The following is a 25,173-nucleotide window of genomic DNA, read 5'->3' on the forward strand; positions in this document are numbered from 1 at the left end:
CTCTGCACACATTTAACCTCTGTATTACCACTGAGCGTGCAAGACGTCAAACATTTACAAACTCTGAAAATAACTATTTTCAGCAGATTGTATAATTACATGGTTGAGGACAAGGATATGACAATTGTGTGTGTGTGTGTGTGTGTGTGTGTGTGTGTGTGTGTGTGTGTGTGTGTGTGTGTTTGTCAAGGGAAGGGGTTTGCGGAAAGGGGGAGGGCTCGAGAGAGCGGGAGATGGTATAATATAATTAAAAGACGATGGCCTTCCCCAAGCTGTGCCTGTTATTGTGCTGGCAACCACACACATTCAAGAGTGTAAAAATAAATGCAGCCACATGGGGAAAAAGTCTACAGGTCATTTGTAATTTCTGTTTGACAGCTATGTAAAATACATAGCACTAGTACATTCACAGGGCTGTGACATGGGAAAATGGTGCCATGTGTGTGTACTGTAAGAGAAAGAGTTGTAGCACGGGCCGTTATTGTACAGACCGGATATGAAACATAGACTTACGAGTCATCTATCCAACACAGCTGGATATACTGTAACAGATGAATTTAAGATGACCAAGGGTTGGTTCCTAGAAAACAAGACAAAAGTCATTGCTGAACCACCAATGCACGACAAAACATGCAAAGTGTGTGTGTGTGTGTGTGTGTGTGTGTGTGTGTGTGTGTAAGAGAGAGAGTTTGTGTTCTTAGCTGTAAAGAAGTAACTGACACACACAGGCAAAATGACTTGGGGGAATATGTGATCTCAGCAAAGGTAAATGTTGCAGTGGAAGGTTTTCAGTGCAGCAGTCTCCACACAGGAAGTGCATGGTGAAATGCAGGCTCTCATTAGGCCAGCCCTAAGTGGCAGGTTAGGCTTGGAGCAATCCTCAGGTTTTGTGTTAGTGATGTTGTCACTCCCCCCTTTACCCCTACCCCCCACCCAAGTAGCTTTCTGTCCGAATGCCCAGCCCTGGTGTGAAACACAAAGCTCTCATTCTCGGAGGTTGACACAGTGACGGGGGTGACGGTGTGTGACGGGGGTGACATTGGGAGAATGCAGTGGCCCAGTGTTTTTCCTCAGACTCTTCGGTCCGCATTTAAACGGGGGAGAGCAAACACAGTCGCATGGCGTTTATTTTTAGATGTCAGGAGATCGAGGACTTGTTCCTAAAGCTTACTCATCCTCTCCGTCTCCTGCTCTCCTAAAATCCAAATGTAACACACACACACACACACACACACACACACACATACACACACACACTGGAAGTATTATTCGACTGACTTCGAATCAGATCGGTCTCACATTTGGGCCTGGTCAGTTTCACACAATTGACTTATTAAGCCACAATTCTTTAGAGAGTAAATTAAATGCTTTTACACAATATGCCACAACTGTCTAAAATACATTGAGTACAAACTGGACTGGATACTCCAGTTAATTCCAAGTGCTCTTGTTTTGACTCATATTAAGAGATTAAGAGATGTCATTTGTACCTCTCACAAGCCAGGGGGGAATATGGCTCTCTCAGAGAGTTAGTTTATTGAAGCAGTGAACTGCTTAACGTTTAATGAAAGTGGCGTTGGAATGTGAGTGTGCGGTGTGTGTGTGTGTGTGTGTGTGTGTGTGTGTGTGTGTGTGTGTGTGAGGTGAGGTGTGAGGAGAATGAGCTCATTCACTCCATAGTGCACCATGCTCAATAGCCGCGTTTGTCCCTGTGAGTAAACACAACACATACACACTCACACACCGTGGAATGCCTCTAATGTGGCCTAAAAACAGCCCCGGCTACTAATTCATGTGCGCTCGCGGTGTGACAATGATACCATCTCTGATCAGGCGGAGCACACAGACACACACACACACAGACACACACACACACACACACACACACACACACACACACTGGGTCTCACTGTCTGGCACAGGGGCCTAGTGTTGGTCTCCGGGCAACAACATGAGGTTTGGCCCCTTTCACCAAAGCCATGCAGACCAGACCTTGAAGTGGCCAAGCTGACGGCCTGGAATTTGAAGATAATCAGGCATCCAATGCCTACAGTATGTGTGTCCAGGTATATTAAAGGAGAACTACATCCTATTTTTTTTTACATTTTTATTCATTTAGCAGACAATTTTTCCAAAGCGACTTACATCTGTCAATTATATTACACGGGCATTGTTACATTGTCCTGGAGCAACTCGGGGTTAAGTGCCTTGCTCAAGGGCATAATGGTGGAAATCCACAACTTTTCTGGCTTCTGCATGCTAGCCCAGCTCCTTAACCACTATGCTACTACCGCCCCAATTCCTGATACCGCCGCCTCCTCAGACCATGTGAGTATGTTTGCAGCGAAACAGTTTGCACGTTTGTTTGTGAATTTGAAAGGATTTCTGATCAGAGCAACAAGTTTCCAAGAAAACTTCAACAAACTTAAACAGAAAGCGATAAATCCAATGACAGAATGAAGCATATATTTATTTGTGTGAATATGTTATAGGGCAATTCCATGGAAAATTACATTTTTTGTAACATCCATAACGCCAATAAAATGTGATGGTATGGTATGATGTGAATGATTACATGATATTTGAACATTTGCTATTTTTGGCTGAAGAATGTACATGAGAAAAAATGCACAAAAATGTAATGTTATCATTCACATCATACAAATGCCAAGGCATTTCACTGGTGTTATGGATGTGACAAAAAGTAAATTTTCCGTGGAATTGCCCTATACCATATTCACATAGCCTACAGAACAGACTACCATTTTACAGAAGTTTTACAACTTAACGTCAATTCACTACTTGTTAAACTGTACAAGTAAATTGTCTGTAAGCTTATAGCTACATACACATTTTACAGTATTCTACAGCCTACAACACCCAGCCCCAAAGTGACACCCACATGGGCACATGGGAAATAAAAGGTAATTATCAGATCATCCCTCAGAAAGATGTTCCCTTTATCTGCCCATCTGGGTTCAGGACAGACTCTGTTGACAACTGCAGATTACTATACAGTTGCAAAAAAAGCCTCATGTATTTGGCCTGACGGACTGAGTAACAACACAAACCAGTTTCACCATAGTGATGTCTGCGGTTGATTGAAGTGTACCAAAATAAGGCTTTAACACGCGCAGGGATCCCAGCCAGCCCAGCCCTGCCCAGGTGAGTCACCGCACCATAGCTTACATTTCAGCCCACGCGTGCGCTTTCAAAACGCTCTATCTGCACCTTGGTGAGGTGTTCCCACAGGACCAGTGCGCTGTTTGACGGTCCCAGGTATGCACTGCCTGTCTGTCTGTCAGCGGAGCAGACTGTTGCCAAGCAGTGCAGGTTGCCGGGAGAGAGAGCTTTGTGAATGGAGCGCTGTCACCGCACCTGATTGCTATCGGCCCGAAAAAATCACACACACACACACGCACACAGACAGGGGGATATCTCTGTCAGACCAGGTAAAATGCCACAACTGCATGTGACGATGTTCCAGTCACTAGTTTTCTCTTGCCCTGCCCAAAATCTCAGACCAGCTCATTAGTGGACAAATCCAGATTGTTCATTAATGGATTTGTTGGAATACCTGTTCTGGAACACCACCTACATAAGTTACACCATGCAATAGTTTTCATGGCTTTATAAATACATTATTACATACCAGCAGTCAGTTTGAGTCTGATACTGCAAATAGTTGAATTAAGGAGGCCCTTTAAAAGTCCTCTAAAAGAGGGGTTCATTGTGACATCAAGCCATCGCTAGCCAGTGTACATTAAACACTAAAATTAGCAGAAGTGTTTGTCTTTTAATTATTGACGACTCCCATTTTCTGCCATCATATGGAGCCCATCTATGGCGAGCTCTCTTTCCCCTGTAGCTTCATGACACCATTGTTTAGGATGCCCATCAATGGCTGATTCTAATTGTAGGGAGGGGTGGGTAGCACGCAAGCATGCTATAATTTCATCTGAAGAATATGAGCTTTATTTAGCCCTTGTGGAGTGGTTAGGGGGCAAACGTACAGAAATGCAGGCCTCTGCGTACTGATTGGCTGCTCACTCAGAGAGCCGGGGCCCAGTGGCGACCAGGCGCTTTTATGTGGCTGGGCCGTGCGGTCCTGATGACGGGCTCGGATGTGCTCCCTGACCCAGACCATAATGGACAACTTTTGCCCGCCGGAAGAAAATTACAGCCCTTCTGGAATGTTCTGCAGTTGTTATTATTTTTCTGTCTTATAAAACACAGGAGTACATCGCCACAATCCTGGAGAAGAGAAAAAAAATAAAACCATGAAATGGGACCCCTTTTATATTTATTTATACATATTAAAAGGTTTGATGTTAACCAGTCTCTGACTGTGGTAATGCTGCGAGCGGGACGTGCTGTATATCGGACGGAAAAGGACGGACGATTTGAAGTGCGTTTTAAACTCACGCTATTGTGTGCAGGGTTCACGGTCCAGTCAGGCCAAATTACAGACGTCCAGCAGCCTGTCTCCGAGCCTGGCTGTGGCGTGGCCTCCTCAGCCCTGGTGCAATAGTGGTCACTGGTCAGGGGGGGGATTGTGCTTTGAGAATAAAAAAACAATCCCATGATGAGCCTTGGCTATGCTATCAAGAGCACACACAGTCCCTGGAGTAGTTGTGTTGGTCATAATTCACTTCACTTCTTAAGCAAACAAACAGGCCCAGGACAGATGTACTCCAGCACAGTAGCCGCTGACACCCCTGGGAAAACATCTGGGAGTGTAGAGCATTCAAAACAAAGAGTTTCCGCAGTTGCCCCCATACAACTATTACAAATCTGTTACAACCGTCAGTTACAAATCTGTTACAACCGACAGTCAACATTTGAAGAGTTCAGATGCAAAAGCCTCTAAACGCCACCTCCGTCAAAAATTACGGTGGTGAGTGAATGCTCTACACACATAGTATACGTTAATCAAATAATTTAGCTCTTAGCTCTTCCTGGTCTGAAAGATCGATTTGTAGGCAAAAACCTATAGGAGACTGATGAAAAATGCTCACTTGAAGGAAAAGTTGTCAGACGAATTTAGAAGGTTTTGCATCTGCACTCTTAATTTTATGTTATCGTTGACCATCTGCCCTTACCATTGAAATAATTCTCCCATTTCAACACAAAGCTGATAGGGGTTAAGGTGAATCTAGCCGACTGGAGATTTCCAGTAGACAGTGGACATGTCTGGTCATGTTCTGTAATTCTGTCTGAAACTAAGTGGTTAACAGAGTTGTCATGCCCTCTGTTTGCCTGCCTGCAATACACTAATTACCTCAGCTCTTGCAACAGCATGCAGTGCGGTGCTGTAAGTCTCTCTGCTGCTGGAGTTAACTGGCCTTCTAAACTTAAATCTTCACTAAGAGAGCCGCTTCCTTGGAAAAGGCGAGCGACGCCTCTGGCCCCAAGTGCATGGGAGCAGATGACTTCAAGTGAAAAATCAGGTCTGGGTGGCTTTGATATTTTTGGCCTGGTGAACTTGCGGCGAGGCTTAATAGGGGCAGCATGCACTCTGTGTCCTGCCCACAGAGGTCAGCATTAAGCTTAGCAGGTCTTGGGTTTGGCCGGGGCTCGGGCAGCAGCAGCAGCATCTGGCAAACAGCTCAAGAGCTCACGTTGAACGGCTGGGTCTTATTGCCGCGTCTTGCCCCCACAAACCGGCGGCCCTTGCCAGGATGACGCGGCGCGAGAGGCACGAGGAACAGGTGCCGGGAGCACCAGCGCTCCACCGGGTGAGTCGACTCGGTGAAGTCAGGGGCACACAGTGGGACCAGTCTTTCTCCATGCATTTGATGGACAAGGGGCCGCCATGTTTGTGTGGGGTGGGGGTGAGGGGTGGGCCCTTTTATTTTGTAGTCGAAGAGGGGGGATTTCACGTGTTTGAAGTGAGAAAGATAGGGATCTGAGAGTAACCCCCCAGTGTTAATGCCACAGGGGTGTGTGTGTGTGTGTGTGTGTGTGTGAAGTATGCTCAAATAACACAATCTCATCTGCAGGATCAAAGGAGATGAGAGGGAGCCTTAGGGAGCATGTTAGGCCCTCTTGTTGATCCTTCGTAAGATCTTATCTCTCTCTCTCACACACACACACACACACAGCAGCAGCAACAGCAGCAGGATTCAGCTACTTTATCCAGGAACAGAAATATATTGAGGTGTCTGGCGAGCAGTACTCTTGTGCCACTCTATCTCCAGTGCAGCATGGCGTAATGTTTGGCCTGCACGCCCATGAGCTCACTATACTGGTGGCACCACAAGCCAAGGCAGCCATTAGCATGGAATACTACAGACCTGACAGATTCGGTTTTATACTGGTTAGTATGACAGCATATTTCAGAGGATAGTGCACAAATCTCTCAGGCATATCTTCAAACCAGGACCTGTCATGCAGACACGATCAATTGTGTGTGTGTGTGTGTACCAATTACTGGTGCGTGTTAGTAATACTTCATTACTTCATTTATACCTTCATTACTTACATAGCCTTACGCACTTGGCATGGCACTGCCGCCCGCACAGAGGTGTGTTGGAGAACAATAGGAGCCCAGTGTAAGGAGGAAGTGCCCTCTGACGTCAGAGCCAACGCTTTACCCTGTCGTCAGCACGAGAGGTGCCCGCCGTGGGTGGGATGACTGCTGCGCCCGGCCTTGCTTAATGCTTAATCGTGCTAGTACACGGCACAAGTTCACCCACCTTCCTTCCTGTCATGTGGCATTGTTGGACAGGTCTTTGGGGGGGAGGTGCTGCTTGGGCCTTTGAAGTGATGGCTTTCTCTTCCCCTAAAGCGCTGTCTGTTGGCCTGAATGGCACTTGAGTGATGCCTCTGGTCTGGTTTGAGTCCCTTTAGAGGAGCAGATAGGGATCACAGCTGGACGAGCTGTCTGCTCTCCCTCACAGGTGATCACCTGGTGTCACCTGGGAGACAAAGGCGCCAAACTGTGTGTGTGCATGTGTGTGTGTGTGTGTTTGTGTGCATGTGTGTTTGTGTGTGTGTGGGTTGGGGGGGGGGGGGGGGGGGGGGGGGGGTGCTGAGCTGTAGTTGGAGGGTGCTACTTTGACCTTTCACCATGAAGAGAGCCTGACACATCTTGTTTGAAGGCTGTCACCTCTGAAGTGGACAAATCTCCCTCTTACAGTTTTTTTTAAATGTTTACACACAAAACCTTTGCACATCACACCATTTTTGAAACATGTCACTCATCAAAGAGATGTCATTTAAAGACCTCAAACGGTTTTTCTGTGCTAAACAAAAGGAAAACATATATTCACAGGTGGTAGAGATGCCTTGCATAAGTCTGAATCTCTGATACACCTGTGTGAATCTCCTTTGCACAATTCTTCAATCAGCAATCATTCATTATCATAAGAGATACCATGTCTGTTCTGTGTTGCTATTTGCAAGAATGGATCTAAGGCACATTTAGAGAAAGTACTGTATTGCCTTTTTGGTGAAGAAAACACTACAAAAGCCAGTCCAGGTGTTTATAGGTCTATTTCAATGAAAAATGACAAGCTGTAGTTCAATGACATTTGTCAAGTTACATCTTAGGAGGAATGAATACATTTAATTTTTATTCAATAGATTTTTATCTTTTCACAGTTTTTCTGATGAGAAAAAATGACACAGACATAGCTAAACTCAAGGTTAAAACTCTGGCATTTTGGCCAGAGTGATTTTGTTTAGAACTGCATGTTAATTGTTTTGAAAATGTGATGCAAGAGTTGACACAAGCATTAAAGCGATCAAGAAAATGTGTTTATAACATTTTGAATGATGTGTTTCAATTATCTGGAGATTTGAGGCATTTTGCATTTTGTGTGAACAAAAGTTGAATTTTTGTGTGTAGAGTTTTGAGAAAAAGACTGTATACAGTTGTAAAGAAAAAAACGTAATATGACATGGAAAACTACCATGTAAGAGGGACAGGCATAATCATAATTCAAGGAAGCAATTTGTGAGAAAGCTTTTTTCAGAAGATGGCATTGATGGATGGAAGGTGGCATTGCAATCTCTTAGTAGCCTATAACAAGTTAAGAATGCCATGCAACATACTACTGCTATTCCCACCATATAATAACAACCTGAAAACCAAACCCTGCCATTTCCAGGTAAGTCCGGTTCATTCACTCCCAACCTATAGTGAATCATTTCCTTTTAAACACTTTGTTGATCATTTTAATGACTGAATCACTGAAATAACATGTATATCTAACCTGGCATCATAAGGGTGTAATCCACTGGTTCTCAAAGTGTGGGGCGGGCCCCACTAGTGGGGAACAGAGACATGGCAGGTGGGGCGCGAGGAACAGGAGGAAATTTGTTTTTTTGTGCCTATCTTTAATAATGCATTCTCTTTTTTGACAATGAAGATCATAGATTCAAAACAAAATAGCCACACACAAACATAGGAGTCATAAACAGACCGACATATGAATCAAAATAACATCTGATCCAGTGGAATGAGATGGGAAATGTAATGTGAAAACCAAAATGCGGAAATGTAACATTTTCCATTTTATTGGGTTGATGACAGGTGGGGCTTAAAAAAATGTTTCTCACTGCAAACAACACGTCCTATCTGATCGCAGCCTCAGGTTTCGTTGGCATTATTCAACTGTCTTTCTGTCCGTGTAGTTTATGATCCAGCATGATATGTCTGAAGTATTATGATAGTCCTGATGATATTGTCTGAGCAAGATCAATCAATTAACAAGTAGAGCATGTGTTTGTGTTTTCTACAGGTAGGATTTCAGTCCAGCTTACTGAGGCCCGGAACGAGACACAGTCCATTCCCTGCTGAAACTGTCAGAGTGAATCAGGAATAAATCACTCACTGAATTTCTGAGGAACTCTTTTTCTGCAATAAAACTGTTGGAGAGAGTATTTCACAAGGTCTCTCGCTCTGGGCTTGCATCCCTCCTGAAAGCCATCCAAGGGGCAAATAACACTGGGCGCTGACTGCAGGGAAACCGCAGAGAGGAACCCAAGGATGAACCCCTGCGTCGTAACCCAGCTCTGCATATCTGGTTGGCATTGGCTCTTCACCGGGTTTCCCATTAACCAGCGTAAACTCTCTATAAAGGCAGTGTGCTCGGCTTCATACTCAAACTCGTTAAATATCTCCTTTTAAACATCCTGCCCAGACCCCGAGACCAACTCACTTGATTATAAATAGCATCTTTGTGGGGACCATTTACAGATATCTTCATGTGGGATATATACTTCTATTTTAACTTTTACCCTTGAATTTTCCTCAACCAGAAAAATACCACTCACTCTTCCCCCAACCCCACACACACACACACACACACACACACACACACACACACACACACACACACACACACCACACACAACACACACACATAGGCTCTCCCCCAGGCAGCATGTGTAACCATCTCCTGAGTATAATTACGATGTTTAAAGGGAAATTATCTGTAGATTGCTAGCTTCTTTGTGTGCTATCATAACAACACTTATGGAATGGGGTCGTCGTGTGCCGCGCCCTTTCCCCACTCTCCCGTTTCTAAAGCAGCAGCATGTGGCTCTATGCATGTGTTTGCTCCTGAGTGTGTGGGCTTGCGTGAGTTTCCTGTGTGTCTGTGTGTGTTTGTGTGTGTTCACATGGCTTGCATTTACGTGTCTGTGTGTATGTAAAGGCTGTATTTTTAGCTGGCTCTGATGGTAAGCGGTCACGGAGAAGGGGAGAAAAAAGTGTGGTGGATTTCTGGTGGACACATGTCCCCACAGTCTTTCCCCTCACTCTCCTCTCCTCCTCCGCTCTGTGGTCGGACAGAGGGGGGGGGGGGGGGGGGGGGGCAGCCTCCAGGAGGACAACTGGGCACCCATGTGCTTGCAGACAGTGTCCTACAATGGAAACAGGGCCATGCACCTGCAATACACATATACACATTAATACACTATAATATAATACTTATTAAATAATTGTTAGGGACCAATGCTTCCAAGAGGTCTGAATTGGGGAGAAATTGAGTATTCAGCTGTGGTATAGAGAGACGCTAAGATAAATTAGACCACAGGTGGGATTTTAAAGGAAAGCTTTGTCTTTATAAATCTCTGAGTCTGCATATATGATCTTTTTTAATTCAGTGGTACATTTCAGTACCTGATCATGACACACCTTGCGTTAGCCCACGCATAGTGTGTGTGTCACGGTCACCTACATAGGATGAGTAATGTTCACTTGAAAAACCTTTAGCAAATAGCTGATCTAACTGTGTAATTAAAACCAGTAATCACCACTGAAACACACTGTACTGATTAATTAGACTGACACACCTTCCACATCTTGAAAAAAAAAAAACGGCACATTTAATCTGACTAAATCAGTCCTTCAGTGTGATGATTTGTTGAGAAGAATTTCTGACACCTTGCTTTCTCTTCGAGATGTTCTCAAATCTCAGCTGCAGGTTTGGACAAAAAAGCTCTTAATGCAATGAAACAAAGCGGGAACAGTGAACACTGTCACTCTAGACTGGTCAGGAATAAAAGATGGGTGAGTCATGTCAGGTCACTACGCTCCTGTACAAAATAGCCACCTGCAGAACCTGACAGGCATTGTTCGTGCAGTTGTTTTAAAGGGCTACATTCACAGTATTAAATTGGTACTTTTTTTTAATCTGTTGGGACAGTGAAGAGAGTGATCGGAAGCAAGCGAGAGAGAGGATGAGATCGGGAAAGGACTCAAACTTGTCAGACTCAAACTTGGGTGCCCGTAGGCACATGGACCTGAATATGGTATGGGCACTGTAGCCAGTACCACCAGCGTTTAAAATGTTTAAATGGCTCGAGTGATCTCCCAGCCCAGGGAACAAAGCCAAACTGACTCATATGATTGCATCACTTCATCCGGTCTAAAACTGGTTTATTAGTGCAAGTTCACTGGCTGTCCTCACTTTGTATCAACCCACCTGTTGGGTCACACATGAGCAGGTCACAAAGTTTATCTAGCTCTACATTCATAAACTGACCAACTTTATATTCATACTTTAATAGCACAGAACTTAAAACATGATGTACTGGACTCCAGCACCAGTATCTGCAGTAGGAAACCTGCTAGATGTGAGTAGGGTAACAGGTTCCTGTTCAGTCCCTCTTCACATTGCAGCCAACAGGCTGAAGTGTGTGTGTGTGTGTGTGTGTGTGTGTGTGTGTGTCTGTGTGTGTGTGTGTGTGTGTGTGAGAGAGAAAGTGAGTGAATGAGAGAGAGAGAGAAAGAAAGAAAGAGAGTGAGGGGCCACAGCCACAAGTGAATGAGTGACACTGATGTCAAACACATGTTCGCTGGAGTCCTACAGAAATAGACGGCCCTATTTAGAGGGATGGTTTGCATGCAGTCTCTCAACACTGATGTTTGCAATCTCAAAGCCGCAGCGGGTTTTTACGTGATCAGTAATTCACAAAAGTGGTTTCAGAAAGAATCCATCTGCCGCTTTTTTGTTTTCGCTGTTGCTATGCACATGTGCTAAAATATCACTGGGCAGTGGAAAAAAAGAAAAACAAACGGCACAAGGAGAGCAGAAACTATGCCGGGCGCCATCCAAGAATGATCATATTTCCCCAAAAGAGTCAAAACCCAAATGTTTTCAGTAGCAAAAGAGTAAAACCAAAAGTGCTTTTGTGGGCCATCAGAACGAATTAAGAGTTTTGACAAGTGACTCTCTGTCCCACAGCTGTTCAATTCTCACAGTTTCCAGCAAAAAGGAAAGTCCTCCTCATAGTCCAAAATAATATGGATGACTAGACGCTGGGAAATGTGTGTTTGGCCATGGTGAATTATGGCACAGTTTGGGCTTCTCAGTGTTCCCATAAATATGGCACAGAAAGAACTACAGGTGTACAACTAGACCATTTAGAGAAAAGCCTCAGTTGTGCTTCAGCACAGATGGGCCTTTGATCACATGCGGATGGCTTTAGCGCAATGGAAATCTCTAGTACAACGTCACTCTGAGAAGATTTACAATGCCTTAATCATTCCGAGTTTCCCATGAACGTTCCCAAGCCCCTGAGCCAAAAAAGCAAAGGCTGAAACCATTCACCTGGTAGACTTTTTGTCTGCATATTCAACTTCTATACTACTGCTTACACACTATTGTTATTAACAGCAACTTCTATTTTATATTCATAAATATTCAACTTCGTTTAAGTATAAGTATATATACTTTTTTGGTCCCGTGAGGGAAATTTGGTCTCTGCATTTATCCCAATCCGTGAATTAGTGAAACACACTCAGCACACAGTGAACACACAGTGTTATGAAGCACACACTAATCCCGACGCAGTGAGCTGCCTGCTACAGCGGCGCTCAGGGAGCAGTGTGGGGTAAGGTGCCTTGCTCAAGAGCACTTCAGTCGCTTCCTACAGGATCTGCCCAAGGTTTCTTCCTTGGTAAGGGAGTTTTTCCTTGCCCCTGTTGCTCTTGGGTGCTCCTTGTTGGTGCCCCCCACCCAATCCCAATCCTCCCCCACCTTTTTTATGCAGCCCTTGCCACTTAATCTACTAAACCCCTCTTCTACTGCACTTTTTTACCCCCTTAATGCCCCTAGGCTGACACCCATAATTTCACTCCCCCAGTAACTATATGCCAATTGTATCCTTGTATCCTTGGTTCGAACCGGCAACCCTCTGGTTACAAGTCCGAAGTGCTAACCAGTAGGCTACGGCAGCCCCAAGGCCACGGATGCCCCATTATCAAAGGGAGAGCCTGTGATTTTAGCAAAAGGTTGTTGAGATCAATAGCTAATAGATTACACCCCTCCCTGTTGTGTTCCTAGAGCAACATATTGATTGGTTGGAACTGTTTATGGCTCCGAGCCACTATGTTTGCCTCCAAATTACAGAGAGATGTTGACCAAAAGTAAAGGCTCTTTGATTAGATTTGCTGACTGCATCATTAATAGCACCTGCAGGAAAAACATTCTCCTGATCCACCTGGTCCTGCCTGAGTCAGGCTGAATTGATGATACAGGAAGATGATACCGATTGAACACTCAAGACAAAACAGAAAGAGCAAAGACACAGACACAAACACACACACACACACACACACACACACACACACACACACACACACACACACACACAACACAAAAAAAAATGAAACCATCACATTCCAATACCAGAGTTTCAGGATAAACATAAAGAAACATGAGAGAGACTAAGTATCACAGCTCCTGCCAGGACAGACAGATGTTTGCCGGTCACCATGGCAGCATTTCAAACGTGTTCTAGAGTGCGTAGTCCCGACTTGCTCAAGCACCATTAGAGCGCTCCTCTGTTGGAGTGGCTGGCTAGTGTGGGTATATAGACCAATACCAGAGTAGTCAGATAACATCATAAACATTACATAACATTTGGCTGACACATTTTTAACCAAAGCGACTTACAACATGATATACAGTTTAAAGCTTTTTAAAACAATTCTCCCAACAATTCTAGAACAATTAAAAACAATTTAAAGGTAGAGTACAATAAGAATCAGTGAGTGCTGTTTTTATACAGTCAGGTGTCAGTTATAGTCAGGTAATAAGTGCTAGAATTAGCAAGACCAGCCTGAAAAAATCCCCATATCCCTTTCTGATAAACGTTAAATGCTCCAAACATGCCTGGCTGTCTGGAGAGTAGCCGCAGGGCCCCAGCTCAGCGCTCCATGAGAGGCTGTGGTCAGCTACACCAGACTGCCAAGCAAGCACCTGATCTGGGGCCAGCCTGGGACGGCCTCCTGTCTCCTGACATGATGGGGCATTCAATTAGAGCTGGCAGAATTAATGTGGTGACTTTGACACACAAATGCAAGTGAGTGTGTGTATGTGAGAGAGTGTGTGTGTGCATGTGTGTGTGTGTGACTGTCAACATAATTCTGTGTGAGCATGCGTTCATGTTGAAAAATGCTCCCATCTAATAACACAAAGCCAAGCTGTGTTGAAGAGTGAGCATTGAGTGCACAGCTGTCAACTCAGCATCCCTGCTTTTGGAGAACCATGCATGGCTCAGATCTTGTCTCCCGGCCTGATGTGTGAGCTGATGTTGGAATGTTTAACATGGGTAGGAAATGCTGCTGGAGTGTGTTGCGTAAGCAGTGGCAGCCTACCCTCATCAGGGCTCCCTCTACAACAGCTCAGACTTTGATCTTTCCCCGGGAGTCCTGCTTCCACGGCAACGCGCAATCACAACACAAACGTACTGCGTGACCTGCTGCCTGCTGTTGGCTCTGCTGTTGCTGGTCGAAGATCCTCCGATTTAGTGTTTTAGTGCTTATCACGTAGAAAACATTGGGAAAGCAGTTATGAAAGTAGGCAGATGGCCAAGGCCAAACAGCAGTGCAAGCGCAAGTGTTTCCAACACAGAAGAGAAGTTGAGAAAGTCATGATCAACTGGCTGAATACAGTCGAGTAACAAGATCACTTTACACTGAGAGTTGGCATCAGTTGTCTTTTATTTATCGAGTGTGTAAGTAGTTATTGGGCAAGTACTTTAAACAGTAGGCCTTTATTATTTGATTACGCATTGTGCATTTTATCAAAAAGTATAAGCAAAAAGGTTCTGGAATATATAGGCAGGCTATCACATGGACAATATACAGTCTACTATGTATTAGTCATGTAGTTTAGTGCCCAGGACTGTTTTGAAATGCATCAGGGAAAGCTTTTTCAAATTGCAGATACATTTTCAGCAGTTTTGTAGGCCTACTGAGTTGGTCTGAATATAATTGTACATCAGGCCTATATGAACTGACATTAGCTTATTGCTCACAGACACAGGGCTACACAAGGATACAAGGATACAAGTTTATTGTCACATGCATATAGTTACTGGAAGTGAGAAATGCAGTGAAATGATTATGTCTGGTGTCAGCCTATGTGCATTTATGGGGGGGGGTAAAAAGTGCAGTAGAAGAGGGGTTTAGTAGATTAAGTGGCAAGGGCTGCATAAGAAAGGTGAGGGAGGATTGGAATTGGGGGGCACCAACAAGGAGCACCCAAGAAAAACAGGGGCAAGGAAAAAACTCCCTTACCAAGGAAGAAACCTTGGGCAGATCCACGGCTCAAGGGGCTAACCCAACTGCCAGGGTCTTGGTGTGTGTGTTGGGGGATGACAGGGGAGATGGGATAGTGTGCTGTGTATGTGGGGAGAGGGCAGTGTGCAATATGTGTGTTGGAGAAGCTTCCCTCATGAGACAATGTGCTGTGTATTGGGGCAGTGTACTGTAAGTATGTTGGGGATGTGTGTTGGAGAAGCTTCCTGATTAAATAATGTGCTGTGTAGGTAGGGAGAGGGTATATGCAAGTATGGTGAGATGTGCAAAAGTTGGAAAAAGTCAGATGTGTGTGTGTGTGTGTGTGTGTGTGTTTTGACGTGTGATGAAATAAGAAAATAAATAAAAGGTCTGTAGCATAGGGAGAGGGATGTAAAAAAGTGCTAAAAGTCATGTAGGTGTGTGCGTGTGTGGGGGGGGTCATGAGTGCTGAGGAGTGAATGAGTGCAAATTCAGTATAGTGTGAATCCAGAGTTGGGAAATGTTTGAGAGTGCTGAGGAGTGAATGTGTGCAAAGTCAGTATAGTGTGAGTTCAGAGTTCGGATGGCCTGGGGATAAAAACTTCTCCTGAGTCTCTACGTTCTGGCTTTGTGACTACATAGGCGTCTTCTTGATTTCAGCGGTAGGAATAATCCATTGTTAGGATGAGAAGAGTTGAGTTATTATAGTATGTTCAGCTGAGCGCACTACTCTGCAGAGTACTACAATCTCTAACTGTGGAGTTCCCATACCAGGTGATGATGCTACCAGTTAGAACACTCTCAACCGCTGAAGTGTAGAAGGCCTTCATGATGGATGTAGAAACTTTGAATTTCCTTAGCTGACGAAGGAAGTAGAGTCTGGACTTCTTCAGAACATATTGAGTGTTAACAGTCCATGTTAAGTCTTCAGTAATGTGGACACCAAGGTATTTAAAACTTGTGACTCTCTCTGGTTGCCCGCTGATCATTAGTGGGGTGTAACTGTAGTTCTGCTGCTTCCTTTCCGCAGCCATTTCCTTGGATTTATTGATATTCAGTGTCAAGCTGTTAGATTGACACCACTGTGCCACCTCATCAACCTGATCCAAGTGAGCTGTTCATTGTTATTACTAATCAGGCCCAAAATCACTGTGTCATCTGCAAACTTGATGATGGAGGTATGACTACTGTTGGCTTTGCAGTCATGTGTGTAGATTACAGCAGTGGACTCAAAACACAGCCTTGAGGAGCACCAGTGCTGATGGTTAATGAGTCAGGTCAGACCCCCCACTCTAACCACTTGTGAACGGTTGGTGAGGAAGTCAAATATCCAGTGACACAGGGTGGTGTTCAGTCCTAAGGCCTTCATCTTTGTGACCAAGGTGAGAGTACTATCGTGTTGAATGCTGAACTAAAGTCAATGATTTAAGATATAGAAAAATATGTAGGCTAAGTCATATCCTCATAACATCACTCAATCATATCTAAGTAGCCTAGTAACATATTGGTATAAGCAGGGTGCGATTTGTAGGTGGGGATGGTGAAGATTTCCCCCCCTCTGGTTTTCCTATCCCTACCTCTGCTAAATTATTTTTATCGTCGGGGGAGACAACATTTATCCCCCTCTGCCCCTCATATTGATTAATGCTACTTCATATAAGTAAAGCGCTGCAACGTGAGAACAGTCTAGTAGCTAGGCCAACTAACACTGTTCGCCAATTCACTAACTTAAGACTTCAGTGCCATCATATACAACGTTTTTTTACACAACAAATACAGAAAGGATGGAGGCAGCAAAAGTAGAGAAGTCATTTCAGATGGGGCAAGAACAAGGTGAATTTGTATGCTTGTCAAAGCGCATCCTACCCTGCATTAGAGGAGCTGATCATCATACCAAGCACACTCGCTGTTTAAAGTCATACACCACGGTAAACTAAAACTAAAATGTTACAAAGGTGGCAAAAATAATATAGGGTATTATTAGCCATGACATTTCTTTTGGGGGGGGTTACAAACTTATTCAAAATCATCCCCCCCTCTGGTTTTTACACAAATCGCACCCTGGGTATAAGTGATATACCATATTGGTATAAGTGATAAACAATCGGTTGTAATGTTGTGTAGTTCTACGCAATGCAAGGAAATATTAAAATCTGGTCTACTTTTCTGGTGTGCATTCTCAGACCCGTTGCTGAGTTCGCTGATAATTCTGGTAACTTTCCATGTTCTCTGTTCGGTTCAAATTTCATCACAAATGATCCCGCCTCTGGCCTCTTCGCACGACAGGTAGAAGGAATGATCGTCCATTGACGTCACGTAGGGGATCACAGTCCGCCTGAAGTGCTAGGGCTTCCCCAGGACTAATAGTGTTGCTAGGCACCGGAGTCCCGATGCCGAAGCAAACAAGGAGATCCCCTCTGTGGCGCACCTCGCAGCGACCCTTTGGAATGTCACGCAGTAGCCTAGGTCACAGAGACCGCTGAATCTGTGTCAAAAGCCCCACGCTTACGTGCGAGTAGATTAATTGCAGGATAACAGACTATGCTCGTTTAAATGCCATTCAGTTATTGCACCTACTTCCGGTGGAATATCCTATCGACACAAATGTGCCACATCGATGGACATACCTACAGAGAATTGTCATGTAATGTGAACCTTCCTGCTTTTTCATTTGCCGAGAGATAACTGCAAATGCAACACATTGTCATCATAAATTCATTCATTCATTCAATCTTTATTTATTCTCGGAGATTCATTATGGGTAGTCCTCATTTTCAGTGAAACCGAGATTACACAATAATAATGGAATAACAAGAGATATAGTATAATAAGGAAAATAAAACAAAATAAAACAAATAATAAGATAACCTACATACCATAATAAAGGAGGAAGGGAAATAAAAATACAGAAAATATTAATAATAAAATAATAACAATAATAAAATAACATTTACATAAAACAGGTACAATTTGGCATAGGAAGGTTTGTGATTACAGATTTGAATTGATTATAGGAAAGTATGTAGGTAGTAAGTGTAGTAGTAAAGTAAGTGAGTTAATTTTTATGTTATTGTGTGGACACAGTGTGGATTTTAGTTTTATGAACTTAGTGTGGATACGAGGAACCTTAAGGGACCAGAATTCCAAACAAGCATAAATGCAAGCACGCCTTGTGTACACCGTGTGAACATAGTCTACTTTTACAACAAAATAATTACAATGACATGTGATATATTTTTGCTTGCAGTTAAGCGTGTTATTCTGGAATGCAACGAGATTTGCTTTGACGCACCTTTACTTCCTCCCACGCACCGTCTGGCAGGTGATAAACTTACAGGTAAGTAGGATGGGCTGTTTCGGAAATATAAGGCGCCAAAACATTAGTCATAGCAACTGCAGGGAGGCAAGGTAAACTAGTTAATGTAATATTTTGAACTGCATGTTTTTGTTTTGAATCAAGTCCAGGTATACAAGTATTGCCTCATACACCACAAGATAAAACAGGCTAAACAACCTAATTCTATAAGTGCATGAAATTATATAGCATTTAAGTTTTTGCAAATGTTTACAAATATTTTCTCACATAGCCTACCTACAGTAAGCAAGGCAGGCAAGTCAGTGACCCTTTTGTTGTGCCATATTTTCCAGACACTAATCAGGACCTTGACCTGAAAGCCTAGGCCTTATCATGATAAGAGTTACACAGAATACTGAAATTTCAACCTGTCAATCAAAATGTCTGGAATGACTTCTGCGTGGGACGTGCGTGACTGCTTTTTATGGTGGTTCAAAGGAGGCCAAAGGGCTGCTCTTCTAGCCAACCAAAGGGAACATTAAGGTAAAGAATGCAAATAAATAAGTAAAGAAAGGACCTCCTGAGGCCGTTTCTCACTGCTCTGTGGCTCTGAGAGGTTCCAGGAAAACCTGCGGTGAGCGAGCGGATCACAGGCCTAAAGAGAGAGCCATGACCTCACCCTAGTCAAGGGTCTGGCGGCGTGGGAACAATGGCTGCTCTATGTGCAGCCGTCCGTCCCCCTCCGTAAAGGCCCGGAGGGAGGCCGCTGGGGTGAGATGGCGTAGCACTGGTCCGATGCCTGAGTCACTTCCTCCAGCACATTCCTCCTGCTTTAGCCAGTGTCGGATTAAACGGGCAGGTGACATCAGAGGTCCAGTAGCCCACATAACACCACAGTGGAGCGTTTAAAATCAAATAAAGAAAATAAAAACAGCACCAAACTGTTTTACTGACTCAAATATCTTCTGGAAATGTGCGTGGATATTGAATCTTGTTTGTCATGGACTGTTGTCTCTGAAAGGTCACAGCAAGCTTAAAAGGGGCCTACAGCAGGTGCATTGAAGTGACATTTTGTGAAGCCTTTTAACACAACCACAACAAATGGTTTTATAATGGAGTTTGATAGGGAGTTAGGGATAAAAGAGTCATCCACCATCAGGAAAATGTTCTGCCACAGGCTTCCTGTTTGACCGTCCAGAACTAATAAACGCAGTTGCCCTTCCGAACCTCTGAGGTCCACAGAGCCAGTGCCAAACAGGAGCCAATACCACCAGCCACATGATCAGAAAGGGGTAAAACTCATACAGCTGTTAGTGAATAGGCCTTTACTAAGATCTGTCTGGTTAGAATCTGGCTACAATTTTTATTTAGAAAGTGCTTTTTAAAACATGGTTCTTGCCAGAGGTGTGGACTCGAGTCACATGACTTGGACTCGAGTCAGACTCGAGTCATGATTTTCATGACTTCAGACTCGACTTGACAAAATTAGAAATGACTTGTAACTCGACTTGGACTTCCATGCTATTGACTCGAGACTCGACTCTGACTTTGCCCCTTTGACTTGTAATGACTTGACTTGCAGCATGGGTAAAATTGTATAAAAACAACTATTTTCTGCCCATACCAACTTCAGCAGTTCATCGTTAACTTTACACCTGCATTGCAACGTTATTTTGCATGGAATGCAGGTCTCTTATATATTGTGAGAAGGGATGAACATCACTGAACATGCTACCATTTGTCGTCTGACTTGGATCATGTGATATTGTGATGGATCCTCTGATCCCTTTGATGTGGTTCGATGGGTTCGATATAGCCTAAACAATTTAATTTGCTCCACGGAGCTAACCGAAACGATCATTAAATCATCATCAATGACTGATGGGATTTCAAGCTTACACCCATATTGTGTGTTGCAACATTAAATATCAAGCTTTCATTTGCGGTTTTCTATCGCTCATTTGCACGTCAGTGGGGGCCGTATATTCTGTACTGGAGCATGTGCTTGCTGCTGAGAAGGTCTCACGCACAGAGGTTAGAAGGAGGATGGCTTTGCATTTTCTACCAAAATACTTTAAAAGTGTGTATTTTTGTAGTTTAAAAATACTGCAAAATATTCTTGGTAAAACCAATAGCAGAGGTGAACAAAGTAGCCTACACAATTCCTTTACTTAAGTGAAAGTACAGATACACCTTGTCAAATATGACTCCAATACAAGTGAAAGTTGCAAGTCAAAATGTTAATTGAGTTGAAGTAGAGAACTATACTGTTTTTAAAAATATTCAGCACAACCATTTTTCCTTTTTAATGTAATATTTTTTATACACAATAATAAGATGTAAATCATTTGGATGGTCACTATATAGGTTGTCATTAGCACTGTGTATTCATTCACATGAGTGCATTCACACTGATAATTTTGACAACAAAGTGCGCTGCAAGTAGGCTACACGGATGGTGCACTCATAATGGTAAACAAGTTGAGTGTGGAGCGCTGGACACTCTTCGTCCTCAATGATCGCATGACCATGATGATGGAACACTTTGTTTAATTACTGATGGTCTAAAAAATTAGCCTGCATCGGTCCTCTTTCTTCAAATCCCCATGCGGCACTGTTAATATAGTAGGCCTATTGGTATAACAAATGACTAGACATTTTTACATTGTAAAAAAGAGGCGGGGGCATTTACGTTCAGTTGTGAAGACCAATACTCTACATAGTCTACATAACATGTGTTACTGGCGGCACTGCATTCTAAGCCATTCTAACATTTTGAATGACAAAACAGCTATGGGGTGTGTAACATAGAATGGCTTAGAATGCAGTGCAGCCAGCAACATATTTGGGGACATTGAGCACAAGGCTCCAGGCATCTTGGAGGATAATGCACTGTAGGCCTAGTTCTTGACTTGTTAGGGACCAGTTGTGGCATGTTTCATGTCTCGCCAATCGCCAAGCATCTTGTAGGGGCTGTTTTTAAAGAGTAGCCTAGAGATTGTCTGTGCTGTGGCAAGTGAGACAATGTGTTGCGTGATATCTCTGCACCCAAGTAGCAGTGCTTCGCCCCAATATACTGTAGTCTCAAGTCAATATATCTGCCTAAATCGCCTCGTCCTCTTAATCTGCATTGCAGGTTGTAGCCTACTCGTTGTGAATACCAGGCCACAAGTAATTAGGGATTTTTTTATTGGCTCACTTTGCTGACACTCACTAACAATGCGTGTAAAGAGACAAAAAAGCTTTTGCTCACTTATCTAACTCTAGGGGAGACGGTGAATAGGCTAACCCAATTCCACACCACATACATATCGCATACATATTCCATACCACATACATATCGCACGTTCGACTTATCGAACTCTGGGAAACACGGTGAACTTTGTTTGTCTTTGGGCTTGTGCTTATATACGGAGCCCCTAAGGACGTGTGCAAAAAATCTAAAGTTTAGTTTTATGTGCTCACGCGAAACCTACATTTGCTCACGGAAAGTTTCACATGCGCACATGAAACTAAACTTTAGATTTTATTTTGCTCATGTCCCCTTAGGGGCTCCGTACTTATAAGTGTTTTAAAACACTTCAATATGTCAAGTATGATATATTGATAAGAATTATATATAGAAAGCATGATTGATGACATATTAATATGCAGTAAGAAGATAGTGACTTGTTTAGGACTCGAAAAAATAAGGACTTGGACTTGGACTCGACTTGGCCTTGGTCAGGGCTCTACACTAAAAAAATTTTCCAGGAGCACTTGTGCGCCCAAGTTAAAAAATTTAGGAGCACAGACAAAAATTTGGGCGCAGTCAGTTCTGTACTTAACTTACACATAATCTAACATTACACTGCAGCTAACAGTTAAACATGCCAGTGCACCAATTGCGAATATTAAGAATGACTGACAACATTTAGGCTACAGGACACAGGATTTTAAAGATCAGTGCCTATTTTATTTTCAGTCTGTTCCATTTTCCTACATTTTGTTAATGTAAAATAATATAATACATTGCCATATTTGCATTTAGCCTGTATATCAAGTATCCTGCCAAATGTAGGCTAATTTATTTATTTGTGAATCCATCTGTAGCTAATCCAAATATGCCCATGGTGACCTATCTGACTGCATACTGCCTAGTACTACTACTAAAACAGTCCATTTTCTCTCCCACAAAACCCAACATAGGCTAATCAGTATATATATATATATATATATATATATATATATATTATATACTTTTATTTTTTATTTGAAATATCTGCATTGATGGGGGCAGTAGGCAAACGTTAGACCTACTTTCGTTTTGCACTTCAGCTTGTATTCGGTGTAAACAAACAAGCATGCGTGGAAGCCTGGAGTTCTACCTTTGAATAAAATGGGAGTATTACAGGAGGCTACTTTTGTGCCTGCCCTCTTTTATGGTATGTTGGTCTCAAGGGCCCACATCAATCTGGCCCATTATCACTCATTTGTGATTTGCACCCCGTAAAAAATGAAAATGCAATATTATTCTGCTTTAATCGCCCCTATCTTCAGTTAAGATGTTCAGAACTGCACCAAATTTTATGTGTATGATTGACCTGGCATTCTCTGGGGGTATGCCAAGTTTCGTAGAATTTCATCCATGGGGGGGGTCTAAAAAAATTAGGTTATGTGTACATTTAGTGACTGTACACTCATTGGCCTGTACATGGCGGTGCACACATATTATACACATGCACACACACACAGGCACCCACATACTATCGGTATTAGAACGGCCGATACATAATTACAAATTCAGTAGGATTAAAAGAAAGCCAAATATTCATCATCATCATCATCATCATGGCTGCATTTCCAGTTTTGGCGATAAGTAGTCGTTTGTCCACTAGATGGCGCATCGTTGCAGTGAGACGTAATTTTGTTGGAAGTTAAAAGTGGGTTGGAAAAACAATGGACGCTTCCTACAAGGACTGTAGTTTACCGCAGAGAACGTCTAATAAAGATAGTGAAATGTGATTCCCATTTCTTCTTGAAGCCAAAATAAATCTGAGGATGTTTATTGGACATGCTTGGTTTTTACTGCAGGTACGTTAATCATTTGTTGCACGTGCTACAAAAATCATTCTGTGCAATGTAAGATTTACCAACGTTACCGGTCTGATACAGTGAGACACCTGTTTATTTGTTTTAAGTGCGTGCAGGGTGTGAGAGTGTTGTGATCGATGTGTTTTGATTCCAGCTTGGTAGTTGTAGTCTGTGAAATTAAAAAGCACGTGTGTGTGAAGTATCCAAACAATGACACCTTCATTTCATTATGGCTGCTTTAGCAACACACCTTAAGCTACTGTGTAGTGGGTCCCATTTAGAAGTGGCAACTTCATTCGCACTTTCCTTGACTCATGGAGCTGCGTGAATTTTATTACAACTTTTCGCCACGATATGGCAGTTTAAGTCTGCTTGATACTGTAGCCTAAGGCGTAAGCCATTGGTTTCCAAAGGAGAATTTATTTGTGTCGCCAGCATAGCCTATTGACAATTTATGTTGTAAATAGGCCTACCTTATAAGCCTACCTGTACTGTAGCTTAGGGAAGGTAACAGCTTTCTATTAGGATCTAGTTTGTTAGTTACAGTTTTGTCATAACTCCCTGATGCATTTTTGCATTTAGAATAGCCAGAGCGTGGATATCTCAATCGAAAATTAAACAATATCGGTGCCTATGGACTAGGCTGGGTGAACCCAGCCTGATCTGCCCGCTATTTATTTTTTTTTGATTCCTTAAAGATTGAGCTTGGTCTGGTGAAAGCCAGACTAGCCATGGACCTCAGTTACACAATGCAAGGGAACATGAATCAGCCTATATTTGCACGAACAATAACGAACAGCAGCTCTTCAACTTTGGCCCGTTAAAATGTGTAACAGTCTAGCGACGCATTTCATCAAGGCCCATTTGGACATGTCAGTTATTTGCACCACTGGTTAGATGTAAAACAGCATTTCGTTTCAGACTACTGTTACTTAATTTGTGCATTGACAATAAAGTATCACATGAACTAAAGATGACTAAAATCTTATGTAGAAGAAGAAACATTCACAAAAAATCCATCCATCCAAAAATGACCTTTGTTTTTGATAGCTGTTGAAAACGGCTATCAAAAAATAATATAATACATTGCTGTTACATGATGTTTTTGTTTATAAATAAATAAATAAATAAATAAATAAATAACATTATGCTGATACCTTTTGCTTTTCCCAAATACAATGTAGCCTACAGGTGTAAGTGATCTTTCATCAATCCAGTTGCAATGGATGAACTGTGATGAACTGCCCTACTTGTGATTGTTTAGAGATTTGAAAGGTTTTATAACAATGCTACGTCTTATTTGGCTATTCTACAATCTATTCACCTTTTCAGCACCAGTAGGCTATTTTCTGTGCAGCCGCACACACACTCAGGCATGCCAAACAAGCATACATAAAAGTTTCAAGAGTGGGGGATAAGGTAAAAGATGGAGACAAATTCAAGTGTGATTTATTTTTGCGGAACGGATATACAGGACTGAGTGGCGGTCATATTTTGTACTGCTATGCGGTACATCTAGTTTCTTCAATCTTTGCATCTTGGCTGGCTAGTCTAACTTACCGCCTTTCCTGCGCGCTCTTGGATTTGACAGAAGCGACTACTAGTGAGTCACAATGCGAAACTGCTAGCATTGATGGGTTTTTATGCTGCATTCGCGACGTGATTCTATGGTTTGCACCAGTAATGTTTCTCGATGTTGCGGTGTATTTTGTAGACAAACATTGACATGGTTAGAAGTCATTCGCACCAGTGCGCCTAAATATTTTTTTGCACTCGCACGGCC

General features: G+C 42.9%; 1 protein-coding gene across 1 annotated transcript in view; it reads left to right on the forward strand.

Moving 5' to 3' along the window:
* eps15l1b (epidermal growth factor receptor pathway substrate 15-like 1b) overlaps positions 1-9,242 on the forward strand; it is a 108,532-nt gene extending 99,290 nt beyond the window's left edge. Inside the window, exon 23 of the mRNA XM_048258114.1 lies at positions 8,748-9,242. Coding sequence (XP_048114071.1) covers positions 8,748-8,806 — 59 coding nt within the window. The 3' untranslated portion in view covers positions 8,807-9,242. The remainder of the gene's footprint in view (positions 1-8,747) is intronic.
* The last annotated feature ends 15,931 nt before the right edge of the window (positions 9,243-25,173 follow it).

The sequence above is a fragment of the Alosa alosa genome, chromosome 1 (assembly GCF_017589495.1).
Source record: "Alosa alosa isolate M-15738 ecotype Scorff River chromosome 1, AALO_Geno_1.1, whole genome shotgun sequence".
NCBI classification, from domain to species: Eukaryota; Metazoa; Chordata; class Actinopteri; order Clupeiformes; family Clupeidae; genus Alosa; species Alosa alosa.